The sequence below is a fragment of the Thamnophis elegans genome, chromosome 13, assembly GCF_009769535.1.
Source record: "Thamnophis elegans isolate rThaEle1 chromosome 13, rThaEle1.pri, whole genome shotgun sequence".
NCBI lineage: Eukaryota > Metazoa > Chordata > Lepidosauria > Squamata > Colubridae > Thamnophis > Thamnophis elegans.
The window spans coordinates 33,499,046-33,512,890 of NC_045553.1; the positions used below are offsets into that span (position 1 = coordinate 33,499,046).

Genomic DNA, 13,845 nt, shown 5'->3' on the forward strand with positions numbered 1-13,845 from the left:
GAGTGAGAGTGAGAGAGAGAGAGAGAGAGAGAGAGAGAGAGAGAATCTTACGTACCAAGGATCCTACTACTGATCAATCTCCTTACACTGGTGCTGCTTCCAATTCTGAGATCTGGAGGGAGAGTCCCAAGTCAGAAAGGAAACAGAAATTGTTACTTTTTCTCTTCCATACTTTCCCTTGAGGACTACCCAGATGGTAGAAGAAAAGCCTGGATGTCTGGCCTTCCTAATGGAAAGCACACCAACATTTCTGCACTAAAGTTCTTTACCGTTGTTATCTTTCTCAATTATTTTTAGAGATCCTTGAGTCTTCATGAAACATCACAACTTAATCTGTTTCATTATACAGTACATCATTCCAGTCAGTGATGAAATTCAAAAAAAATTACTATAGGTTCTGTGGGCGTGACTTGGTGGGCATTGCAGAGGAAGGATACTGCAAAATCTCCATTCCCACTCCACTCTGGGACCAGACAGAGGTGGTATTTGCTGGTTCTCTGATCTACTTAAAATATCCGCTACCGGTTATCCATAACCTGTTGGAACCTGCTGAATTTCACCCCTGATTCCAGTGATATTTGGCTAAAAGTCGTTTCGTTGTAGCAGAGCAATCTTTACCAAAATCAGAACTATTAAAGGTATTGCATGCCTGTAAGGCAGATCTGTTTTTCCAAAACACAGTAACTAGGGTGTAACTTAGCACATTAACTTCTCATATAGCTAAGAGCTGCATTTGCCTACTATGAAAAGCTTGGTTAGTTTTAACTTGGCTATTTAACTACTGATGGGATTGTGTTATAACAAAGCTTGCTTGGTTAGGTTTTGTTTCAGCATGTTATACAAACATAGAAAATAAGTTAATTCAATAATCTGGATAAGGGTTTTTTACGAAGGCAGCCAAACAGAAGTGCATATATCATTTATGCATTTTCACAGCTTTTTTCCTTTATAAATTTTCAGCACAATGGGAAGAATGATGTTAAGATATTGTTTTTAAAAAAGAAGACTGTTTTGAATCAAATGCCCTTCTTGCTAACCCTTTGGGGATTTCTCAAAGTCAGGATTTCCTCCCCCAGAGAAGCCCAATCCTAGATGTTATTGTGAAGCATTCGCTATTAGGTTCCCACCTGAGCCGTGGGAGTGTGATGGTTAGAATACAGTATTGCAGCCTAACTCATCTCATTGCCAGGAGTTTCATCCTGACCTGCTCAAAGTTGACTTGGCCTTTCATCCTTCTGAGGTCAGTAAAATGAGAACCCAGATTGTTGGGGTCAATGTGCGGACTCTGTAAACTGCATAGAGTTGTGTAAAGCATTATGAAGCAGTATGTAAGTTTAAGTGCTATTGCTGTTGCTATCACAGAGGAAATTTGGCAACCTTACAAATGCTGGAATATTGTTGCAAGGGTACAGGACTGTAAACTAAATTGCTATTTAGTCACTAAATTGTGTTTGACTCTTCATGACCTCATGGACCATAGTTCATACCAGGTTCTCCTGTCCTCCAGTGTCTCCCAGAGTTTGCCCAAATTGTCAACCATCCCACTTAATTATCTAACAAAAAAAGCTAGGCTTCCAACTCCCCCTGCCTTTCTTCACATTCCAATCCTTCCCTCCCATCCTAGGCAAATGTCTGGCTGTCAGCTCATGAAGGTTGGATAAGTGAGATGCAGCCATGACACAAATTCATGTTCATTGCCTCAATGACACTATCTAACCATCTTATCCTCTATTGTCCATTTCTCCTTTTGCCTTCAATCTTTCCCAACATTTCCAATGAGTCCTATCTTCTGATTAGATTGCCAAAGTATTTGAGCTTCAGCTTCAGTATCTCTCCTTCAAAAGAATAGTCAGGATTGATTTCCTTTAGGATTGACCAACATGATCTCTTCACAGTCCAAGGGACTCTCAACTTCTCCAACACCACAATTGCAAACTAAATGAGGTTACTTAATTGAAGTATTAGCACAGCTCTTTTCAGAATGTATTATTTTACCCATTTGTTTCCAGTAATAAACAAGGCATTAGATTAAGGCAAGTGCACTAAAAACAGGAAGTAACTTCAACTCAATTGAAATAGAAACATTTTAAGAGAGAATCTAAGCATTTCATCAAGGAGCCTAAGTGGTCTGATGGAACATAATGTCTGTTAAAATAAAATAAAAATAAACAAAGCAAAATAAAATAAAATGCCATTGATTAAGCTAGTATATCTGCATCCTAGGAATTCTAAGCATGTGATTCTGCTGCTGCTGCTGCTGAATGCTGAATGCTAGCCTTGAATTCCTGAAAGATGGACCATTTGTAGAAACCCAGTAGGAAATCCAATTCATCAGAATGAAAGGATTACAAATTCTACACTTATGATTTCTGAAATAACAATAGTGTTACAGCCTTCAATACTCTAATTTGAATTGCAGATTGAAATGAAAATTATAGAGAATAACAGAGTTGGAAGGGACATTGGAAGTCTTCTAGTCCTGCTCAGGCAAGAAACTATACTATTTCAGACAAATGGTTATCCAGTTTCTTCTTAAAACTTACTCTGTTGGAGCACTCACAACTTCATTCCACTGATTAATGGATCTAACTGTCAAGAAATTTCTCCTTAATTCTAAGTTGCTGCTCTCGATGATTAGTTTCTATCCATTGCTTCTTGTCCTTCAGATGCTTTGGAGAACAGATTGACCTTCTGTTCTTTGTGGCTGTTATGTTAACACTGCTATCATGTTGCCCCTAATCCTTCTTTTCAGTAAACTAGACATACCCAATTCCTGCAACCATTAAGTAGTCCTCAATTTAGAACCACAATTGAGCTCAAAATATCCCTTGATAAGTTAGTTTTTGTGCTACTTTCGTCCCTCAAAGAAGGGATCTGAGAACCTTGAAGAAAAGTCAACATGGGAATCAAAATCATACAATGGATTTAAAAAATGAGTGGGACTTTCATTGGAAGCTCATGGCCACCACATTGATTTTTTTACCTCCTTCCTTTAGAACAGAGGTGGGGAACTATGGCCCTTTTATAATAATAATAGTAATAATAGCCTTTATTGTCATTGTACATCATGTATACAATGAAATTGTTTTAGCCTCTACTGCTGCAATTCATAACAAAAACACAGGACAATACAGTTCCCAATTTATACAAGTAATTGGGGAAAGAAAAAAAATTAGTCATACATTTCCATATGTATGTGGAGTGATTGTGATTGTGTTTAGGAGTCTGACAGTCAATGGGTTGAAGCTGTTTTTAAACATGTTTGTCCGACTGGCTGTACTTTGATGTCTTCTGCCAAGTGGTAAAAGTGAAAAGAGACACTGGCCAGGGTGTGAATCATTCCTAAGTATCTTCCTTACTCTGCTGAAACAGCAAGACCTGGAGATGTCATCCAGTGGTCTTACAGGGCAACCAATGGTTTCTTGTGCCGAGGTGATCACTCTCTGTAGTGCCTTCCTGTCCGCAGCTGCTAAACCAGCATACCATACTGTTATACAGTATATGGGGGCACTTGCTATTGTGGACCGATAGAAAGAAGTCATCAGTCATTGTTCCACCACAGGACTCAAAAGAAAAGAAGTCTCAGTTGAGCCTTACTAACCACCAGGGACATGTTGTTTTTCCAGGTGAGATCTTGAATAATGAGTACTTCCAAGAATTTAAAAGAGGAAACCTTACTAACCACCAGGGACATGTTGTTTTTCCAGGTGAGATCTTGAATAATGAGTACTTCCAAGAATTTAAAAGAGGAAACCCTCTTCACATGCCTCTCCCCAATATACAGTGGGGCAGGTTCTTCTCTGTGCTTCTGGAAATTCAGCACCATCTCCTTTGTCTTCTAGTATTTAGATGTAGGTTGTTTTTTGAACACCATGTGGATACCTTCTGGATTTCTTTCTTGTATGCTGATACAGTTATAAGCCTCAGCACTGTTGTGTCATCTGCAAACTTTATTACGATGTTGGATAGATTCAAGCAACTGCAGTCATGTGTATACAACAAGTACAGGTAGGGGCTGAGCATACAGCCCTGAGGGGAGCTTGTGCTGGGTTTCAGGGTGGAAGATGTCAAGGACCCAACCCTTACTGTTTGAGGACAGTCCATCAGGAAGTCTTTGACCCAGTCACAAATGAGGGGACCTGAACCAGCCATGCTGGCTGAGAAATTCTGGTAGTTGAAGTCCACAAATCATTAAGGGACCATAGTTCCCCACCTCTGATTTAGAACATTCCTCACTACTTTAACTCTATTTGATGGTCTTTCGCAATTGCTTTGGCTTACCTGTTGATACTATTTTTTTGTGCTAACATCTGCCAGTCTTTGCCTTTGGCACTGGGAGTGTCAAAAGTTGCACATATTCTTTGCCTGATAGAGTAAGGTATCTTAAGGCTTGTGGGCCCATCTGAACAGGAAAGTTGATGTCATCATGTGAAAAAAAAGTGATAGTTTCTCTTTCATTCTGCATGGGAAAAATAATAAGAGGTTAAAGCGGGCTCTTCTCTCTCCCAAGCCAACTTGTTTAATTCACCAGAATCAATTCTGTAAACAAATTGCTGTTTGTGTAAAGCAGAAGTGGACATCTGGGGCTTTTTAGATGTTGATCAATATAAGCTGATCTATTTATGATTCTGCAAATATTCTATTTGATTCCCAAGTGATCAAATGAAACCGTCCTTTCAAAGTGAATTACAGAATTGATTTGCTGGCCAAACCCACTCCCCCTTACCCAAATTATCACCTCAAATCAAATCAACTTGTTGAATCAATCTGGCAAGTGGAATCAGATCAAGAACAATCCTGACATTCCTGCCAGCTAGCAGAGTCAGTTTTGAGAGAAGCTAAAAATGGCACTTTAGCAAATTCTGAAGGACTGCTGGTCACTCTTTCCTGGATGTAAAGAAACATGCAGCAGCATCTCATTAAGCAGTGAACACAGAACATCATCTTATTACTGAAGACTGTTAGGGGGAAATGTGACATTGCATTGCACTGAGGCTTGTGGGTACTTAGCATGACTGGCTGATAAATTTCAGTGTCAAGCAAACTGATGCAAGTACAAATTTCCCAGTCTCTGCAATGAAAACAGTCCCACTCTTATTTTTACTGTGGGAAAAAGAGTGCATTTGGTTGACTTACCATATTTTGAAAGAGAGAAAAACACCAAATACCAACCCTTGCTGCATTTAATTGAGTACTCTTGACTTTTATTAGATATTTCTTTTTACCCATATCTTGACATGAAAGGATTGGCTATGGACTTTTTTTCAAGCAAAAACAGATCTGCTTGCACAGATCTATCATCTTCTTTTTAAGAGGATGTGATTTAAAGCAGTTTCTATGTCTCTAGTTCATTACTTGCCTATTTCCCAGTTTTTTTCCCCATTTTCCCGTGCAATACCCAAGACCATAAGTTACATGGGTAACAAACTACCTGCCTCTCTCCACTTCTATATTTTCCCCTCATATCACTTTCTCCATATTTTTCTGGATCGGGATATTGCTCTTTATCTGCAATGTCTTGGTGCTAGTGTATGCTAAATATTTCATGGGGATGTTTCTACATGTCTTTTCATATAACATTTATGGCTCATCTCAAAAACAGCAATGCAAAGCAATAGGCAAGCTGCAAGTACATCATATTTCCAGATTGTTTTAAATTAAATATGCAACAGATTTGGTACTCTGCTCCTTGAAGATAAGCTTCTGCTACCTGCTTTATATCGAACAAACAAAGCAATAAAATGCACTAACAGTGATACATGGTGAGCACTCAAGAAGGACTGAGCTTATTTCCCTCCATATATTTCTGAATTAACTTTGTCTTGTATTTGTGTTTTGAAAATAAGAATTAAACAGGGCTGCCATCTCTGGGCTGCAAAAATTCAGAGAACCATTAGATATCAGAAAACAATAAAGTAAATTTTAATACTTGGCTACTATCTAGTGGTCTTCTGGATATTTACAACCTAGACGTGATGGTCCTTGACCTGGGTACTTGAGAGACCGTCTGCTGCCAATTACCTCCCAAAGACCCGTCAGATCTCACAGGGTCGGCCTCCTCCGGGTTCCGTCCACCAGCCAATGTCATCTGGCTACTACCCGGGGGGAGGGCCTTCTCTGTAGCAGCTCCGGCCCTTTGGAATGAACTCCCCGTGGAGATCCAGACCCTCACCTCTCTCCAGGCCTTCCGGAAAGCCGTCAAACCTGGCTGTGCCGGCAGGCCTGGGGTTGATGAGTTCCCCTCCCCTCTCGACTGGTATGGCTGTGTGATTTTCATGTATTTTAATTATGTGTACTGTTGTTTATGTTCCCTTTCCCCTTTGAGTTGTTTACCGCCCTGAGTCCCTCCTGGAGAAGGGCGGCATACAAATAAACCAAATACAATACAATACAATACCTTGATTAAAAAAAAACATTTGTAATATCAACATTCTTTTTCAATGGACAGCGCATCACATTTTGCAATAAAACTTTCTTTTACCTGTTTATCTGGTAAAATACTGTCCCCTCCCAGAGAGCAAATTGATCTGATGATGATAAAAATGTAATGCAGCATATTTATAAAATGTCTCCTTCTCTTGCTTATCCGAGCATTTAATTCTATAAACAGCCAAAGACTGGTTAACTTCTCTTTAGGTGCATTGGGGAATAGAATTGTATATTTCCTGATAAGCAATTTATATTATTCTTTTACCTATGCCTGTTTGCTCATCTGTCTGATTAATTAGTTTATCACTCAATTTAGTCCTTCCTTGCTAACAACTTTCCAAGAATCACACAGTACTTCATTCATATTAATGATACATTTATTTCAGAGATGCCTGCATGTTGGGGTGACAAATGAGGATAGATATGACCAGGGAAGGAAGGACTTACCTCTAGAATTGATGTCTGAATCTGTAGGATCTGTTCATGGCCTTTGACTTGTCTGACACATATTTTGCATGAGAGTTGTGTGGTGGCAGGAGTGTAGCGCTCCAGGGAAAAGGCACAGTGAAGTGGTTGCTTGTTGTTGCACCACACACGAGAAAAAGGAACTTCCTAGAAAAAAAAGAGGCAGGATGGAAGTGGCTTGCAAATTGATCAAGCAAAAGTTTAATGTAGAATAGAAGAGAAAGAACGGGAGAAGATAACAAAATGCAAAGGCATGCCAGTAGAAATAAAACAATTGTGGCAAAGAAACCCAAAGGTAATACCAATAATAATAGGCATCTTTGGTGCAATCCCAAAACAATTAGAGCACCACTTGAATTCCATTGGCATTGAAAATTCATCACCAATCAATTGCAAACACAGCTTAACTTGGAACAACTTACATTCTGCAACAGTACCTCTAAAACCATCAATCATCAGCATCTGCCTATCCCAGGTCACTGGGAAGGACTTGATTGATGGATAAAAATGCCAAATACATATGAACATCTGGCTGACTGGGCAACAAACCATAATGATAAGTGCTAAAAAAAAGACGCTTTGCAATAAATTTTTGCTTTGAAGGAATAAGAGGTCAACTGTGCATAAGGATGGCTAGGCGAGGCAAGGTATTAGGAAGCAACCATATTTAAGTGAACTGTGGTTTTGAATCTTTAAACTATAATACAGTTGGCAGTTAAGAGCATTTTGCTCTGCCTCTTTTACCAAACAGCTGCTGTTATTGATCTTGAAAAAATCCCTAATTTGTAGACATAAGGCAGTAACCGGTTGACAAGCATGAATGACGAGAAAGGAGGCTGAGGAAACGCTTCTCAATCTGTCCTCTTTATCTTGTCTTTTCCAGATACTCTATACTAAGGATGACCAACCTTGGCAACTTAAGATTTGACAAGGCTGGCTGGGGAATTCTGGGAATTGAAGTTCATGGGTCTTAACGTTGCCAAGGTTAGACACCCCTCAACTATTTTGCTGCTTTTTGCCAAGGAAGATAAATCCCTTTTCCAATGAAGAACTGGGATAAGCTGCTTATTATATCCCCCTCCCGGAAAAACATTGACCTCTGTAAACCATGTGGACCGCCATTCTTTGAATCAATGCAGAATTAGCCATTTTTTTTCACAGCATGCCAGGTTTCCATGTTAAACTGGTAGAGGCAGGAAGATAGAAAAGTCATGACTGGCACATTAAATTACATAGGCACCAAATAACAACATAATGGAAATATTATAACCGAGGCTTCTATAATAAAGATCCCAGGTTTTTGGCTCTGCATTAGCTTCAGGTGCTAATCTATCCATTTGAAACAATATCATCATCATCAATCAATCCACTACAATGAAAAGCTCTTCATTGAACATTAGGGACATAATTTACCAAACTAAACTCAGCGTGGGTTGGTAAATAGATGGCTTTCAAGTTTCCAGTTTATGCCGGGAGAGTGCCTAAAATCATACAGATGACTTTTGTATTTAAGGTGGAGAAAAGATTTTCAACTCCTAGTCCTCTCATAGCAAACTATGGCACACTTGCCACAGGTGTTCATGTGGAGCCCTCCTCTGTGGGCATGTGAGCCATTGCCCAGCATGCATCCCTCCCACTGGCCAGCTGGTTTTTTGGGTTTACCTGCAGGCGGGAGATTCATGCACATACCTTTCTCCTCACTTTTGCAGCCAGTATCTCCAAGATCCCCCTCCTCAGACCACCATGTTTTGAGTTTGTGAGGCTTTTCCCCTCTCACCGCTGTTTTGCGAAAGGAGGATTTCTCCCCCAGAAAGCCCCCCTTCTCAACACAGCGCTGAGAGGGGGAAAGGGGGATTTCCCCCCTCTCACCGCTGTTTTGGGACGGGAGGGCTTTCCTGCCCCTCCCCAGCGCTGTTTTGGGATGCGAGGCCAAAGGAGGGGATGTTGCGTGCACATCTGTGGGGCGAGTACGAGGGGCTGTGCACACATGCATGTGGGTGAGGGGAGCATGGAGGTGCCACATGCGGATGTGCAGGGGGTGGGGCACATGGGAGAGGCATTGCATTATGGGTGTGCATGCTTTCGGCAATCATCACTGTCCTAGTCCAACCCATTACCTACTATGCCACATTAGCTCCTACACAACTTCAGTATCTGATATCTATGGAGACTCTTAGTCATCCAGTTCATTGTTGTCTCAAATGTGTTTTTTTCAAAAGGCAATTAGACTATGTTTTTCCTTGAGGAAGAAGATGTTTCATTTCTCATCCAAGAAGCTTCATCAGTTCTGACTGGATGGCGGGGAGGATGGAAGGATTAGTTCTGACAGGATGAGGAGGTGGATGGAAGGATCATGTTTCTTGGCAGCCATCTGGTTAGCATTCTCTCTATGAGCTGTTGAGGCCATTTGGGGGGTTTATCTGTGCATTCAGGGTCATCTGAATCAGAATGAAAATGTGTGTGGAATCTTCTTTGAACTGCTAAAAGGACTGCATTATAAACAGGAGATAGGTGGTGTCGTATCCGCCCCTCCTCTGTTGTGGGAGGGCTGTTCAATTCTAACATAGGTAGCCTCTTTTATCTCTCTTTCAAACCAAAGGTCTTCTCTATCCAGAATGTGAAAATTAACCAAAGTGGGAAGAAATGACTTGTATCATGAAGTTGCAAGGAAAAAACAATGCAGAAAGATTGAGCGTCTTTGAGTCTCACACACCTTTCAAGTCAAACTGCCCTATGCTAAGCTAAAATCAACCCAATCAATCTTCCTCTGGCATGATAGAGAAGTATCTGGAATTGTAAATAAAACAAACATCAACAAGCAATTGTAGCATATACAGCAAAAGGGAAGCAAACAACATATGTAACATGAGTTTCCTTCCAAACCACTGGTTCATTAAAACACACCCTCTCCAGCAAACACACACATAGCTTCTTAGCATTGCATTTAGAACCTGTTTCAGTGAATAAGAGCAAAATACTGATTGTGATAAAGAAACACTATAAATTGTGATTAAAACAACAAATAGAAAAACACTATAAAGTGGAAGTGTAATTAGTTTTCTCTTTAAAAAACGTTCTCTTTTTTTGCAGATGGGAGAAAAAGAAGAGAAAGGGAAGTTGAGTCGCTAAAGCTGAGTATTATGCTGTAGAAAGAAATATATAATAGAAGTTATGGAAATTGCTCAGATAGGTAAAATCTTCCAGATTATTTTCTATAATGAGTTTCATTTCTGTTTTAATTGGGCTGTTTTGCACTGTCCTAAGATAACCCCAAACCAGGTTGTTAATGACTTGTTCTAATATAGTTAAAAGTTACAATCTACTGTTTGCAAAGTTAATATTATTATTTCACAGTAGCAGTTCATTTTTTAAAATAATTAATACCTTAGAACCTCAGTGTCAAATCTCTTACAGCTTAATTATTATGTTTTATTTTTGTTCTTTAATGATAGAAAATAAAAGCTACCTCAAGCCAAACTAGACTTGAATGCAGAATGCCATTATTAGAACAAGTCAGGAGGTTGTTTACCAAAACTTCAATGATTTTTTTCAACTTCTTAATCTATTTACAGCCAAGTGGTACAGTGGCCTAGAGGTGAAGATGCTTGCCTCCCACTCAGAAAGTTGAGAGTTCAATCCTAGGCAGCTGCAGATGTTTCTCTATCAGGGTGCAAAAAGAAAACATCTGCTGTGAACTTCACATAGGCATCAGGAACGGCCTCTGGCCAATAAACTCTCAGCTCCAGTCAGTCACCCCAACCCTAACCTGAAGCAAGGATTACATGCTATCTATTTTACAGCTCCCAGGTGCACTAAGCAATTATTACTATAACTGATCTAGCTTAGCTTTTCAAGATCAGCCAATATACATCAGCTGTTGGTTATATGAAAATATTTGACAATTTTTTTATCAATTGAATGCCCAAATCTCTACTTCTATTGAACTAGAAATTAATCATAAATATTTATTTATTCCAAATGTTGTTCTTGTAGACTGCCCAATATGCTAATCAATTTGTTTTGAAATCTTTCATAAATTTGTTGGACCTTTTGGAATGGGTGAGGTAAAAGTACAGCCTCTGTTTCATTGTTTCAAAGTGTTAGATTTTTCTAAAAGATAATAATAGCATCCTGGAAATGTGGCTTGTCCATAGAGAACCAACGTATTAAACCATACATTTAATCCAAAAGTCTGTGCATTAAAGAAGCAATGAGCCTCACAAGATATATGCACTTGAAGGTTTGGAATTGCTTGGTTATTAAAATGGAAAATATACTCATCGCACACATATTAGTCTATGCAAAATACCTGACATGCTGTGAATGGTTTAATTCTCCAGAGAAAAGGGGGGAATATCAAGAACAGAAATCTGAAGGCTGAAGGTATTTCCTTTGAAATGCAGCAGTTTTGGTTCTTCCCAGCAATTGTCCTCCCTGGTGTCTTCACCTGAAATCACATCCTGCAACAATGGAGAATAGAAAACAAATACATTGTAGGCTAATGTTGAAAAAATTTCCCTCCATGCTGAAAGATGATGGGATGAGAACTAGAATCTTGCTAAGGCATTATTCTAAAAGAAAAGCTCCCACGGATCAATCCAACTATCCATGTCCTGCAAAAGAGAGAGAGAGAGAGAGAGAGGGAGGAGGGGGGAGGAGAGAGAGAGTGAGAGTGTGTGTGCAGAGAGAGAGAGAGAGAAAAAGAGAATTAATCTTACGTAGCAAGGATCCTACTACTGATCAATCTCCTTAAACTGGTGCTGCTTCCCATTCTGAGATCTGGAGGGAGAGTCCCAGTCAGAAAGGAAACAGAAATTTCTGCACTAAAGTCCTTTACCGTTTGTTCTCTCTCTCTCCCCCCCCCTCTCTCTCTCTCACACAACACACATACAACACACACACATAGATGATAGGGAGATAGAGTAATAGATGTTTTTTTGTGTGTGTATGTGTGTGTGTGTGTGTGAGAGAGAGAGAGATGTTTGTGACATGCTATTGCGTTTTTTCCCCAAATTATATCTTTTTCAGTTGTCCTGTACAGTTTTTGCGTGGTTCCCATTTCAAAATAGCAGAAAACTAAATCACAAAAGCTTCAGAACTTCAGCTTCAGAGGATGCAAGAAAAGAGGCTTTGTGACCTTAAAGAAGGGAACCTAAATTAAACTCTCCACAGCCGTCTTGCCACAGCCAATTTGCTGCAGCCAATTCACCTTATCATGGCCAACTCGGTGCAGGACAATTCGCTGGAGGAATACACTAACATTGAAGAAATCGTCAAATAGGATAATTAAAGAAAGGATGCCAAAGGAAGGGCAACATAAAATGTGAATGACAAAAATTAAAATAATTTGAAATTGAATTGTGGAATTGTCCTGCAGCAAGTCGTTCCATGACAAGTTATCCTGCAGTGAGTTAGCTGTGGTGATTTGACCACAGTGAAATTGATCATGGCAAGTTGGCTGAAGCAAGTTGTCCCACACCCTCTGCATAGAACAAAATAGAACATGACTGCCCAGTCTATCTGACCCAGGGGATTATTTTATCCAGATCAGAACTTTAGCCTCTGCTTTTAATAAACCAACGATTAAACAAGATTGCATACATTATTGTATGGATATAATTTCTTAACTTTGTGAGATCTTTTGATGTTTGATTCTTCAGTGCATTGTCTTTCCTGGATAAGAAAGCTATTGGAGGTAGACTATGAAATGTTTTTGCCTTCTGCAACTTGTGGGTGTTTCTAAGGACTTTGCCAATTGGGAACCAGAAAATATCTGTTTGGTTCTTCTTTCTTTTCAAGCTTGGAAATTGTATGCATCCTATTGTTTAACAGTTTCTTTATTCTATGCATGAATCATTCCAAGCGCTTGGCATCCAGATGCCTTGTTGAATACTCAGAGCTCCTGATCAAATAGAGAAGAGCTGTAAGGAAGAGCTTGAAAAAAAAAAACCCCACTAGAATTAAAATATGAAAACCGTGTACTGGACTGCATCGTGCTTGCTTGGCTAGAACTACATCTGTCTCTAAATCTCACCATTTACCCAGGGAAAAAAAGATGTTTCATGCTGGGAGAAATGCCTGTTAGGACCAAGCTGCACATCATGTTCAGTTATGTGGAACTTTCTGTAATCCTTCTGCTTTTTATGAAAAAAAAGTGAGGGGGAGAATCTAGCAGGCTATCTTTTATGGCATACGACCAGGTGTAAAGGACACATTTACCATATTGCATCAAACTTCTTTTGTTCTGAAGAAACCACCTGAGGTTTCAGGCAGACTTTGAGAATAAAAGATCCAGCTTTATAGAGTTTTCTGCATCCCAAATCTTCATTATCTGACTGGCACCTTTATTTTACTTTTGCTTTAAGAGGGCAAAGTTACATTTAATTATTGCTTGTAGTTGGCCCTTACAATTGGGTTTGTCTTGACAAGCTGTTTAAACCTTCTCTGCACTCCATAATGTCTGCAAAACTCCTCTCACTTTCCCTGTATCTCTGGGCATAGAACAGAAGTGCAAGCAATTTTTAATTGTTATTTGTTTATTATTTAAATTTGTTATAGCCACCCAACTCCAGTGGATTCTGGATGGAGTATATCCCCCTTCCCCAGAGGTGGGTTCCTACCAGTTTGCACCAGTTTGGTAGAACTGGTTCGTCAAATCTACCGAACCAGTTAGAAGAGGTTCCACCAGAAAGCAGGCTACACCTACGGAAGAGGTTCCAAAATTTTTTGAAACCCACCACTGACACACACACACACACACACACACCACACACAGAGAGAGAGAGAGAGGGGGAGAGAGAGACAGACTCACACACAAGAGAAAGAGAAAGGAAGGAAGAAATAAAGAAAAAAGAAAAAAAGAAAGAAAAAGTGAGAGGAGATGAAAGAAAAAAAGGAAAAAGAGACAGAGAGACAAAAGGAAGGAGAGAGAGGAGGGAGGAGGGAGGGAGG

General features: G+C 39.7%; 1 protein-coding gene across 1 annotated transcript in view; it reads right to left on the reverse strand.

Annotated features, from left to right (window-relative positions):
- UNC5D (unc-5 netrin receptor D) overlaps positions 1-13,845 on the reverse strand; it is a 189,685-nt gene that overhangs the window by 17,121 nt on the left and 158,719 nt on the right. Inside the window, 5 exon segments of the mRNA XM_032229779.1 lie at positions 4,282-4,387; positions 4,390-4,459; positions 6,877-7,041; positions 11,204-11,245; positions 11,247-11,354. Coding sequence (XP_032085670.1) covers positions 4,282-4,387; positions 4,390-4,459; positions 6,877-7,041; positions 11,204-11,245; positions 11,247-11,354 — 491 coding nt within the window.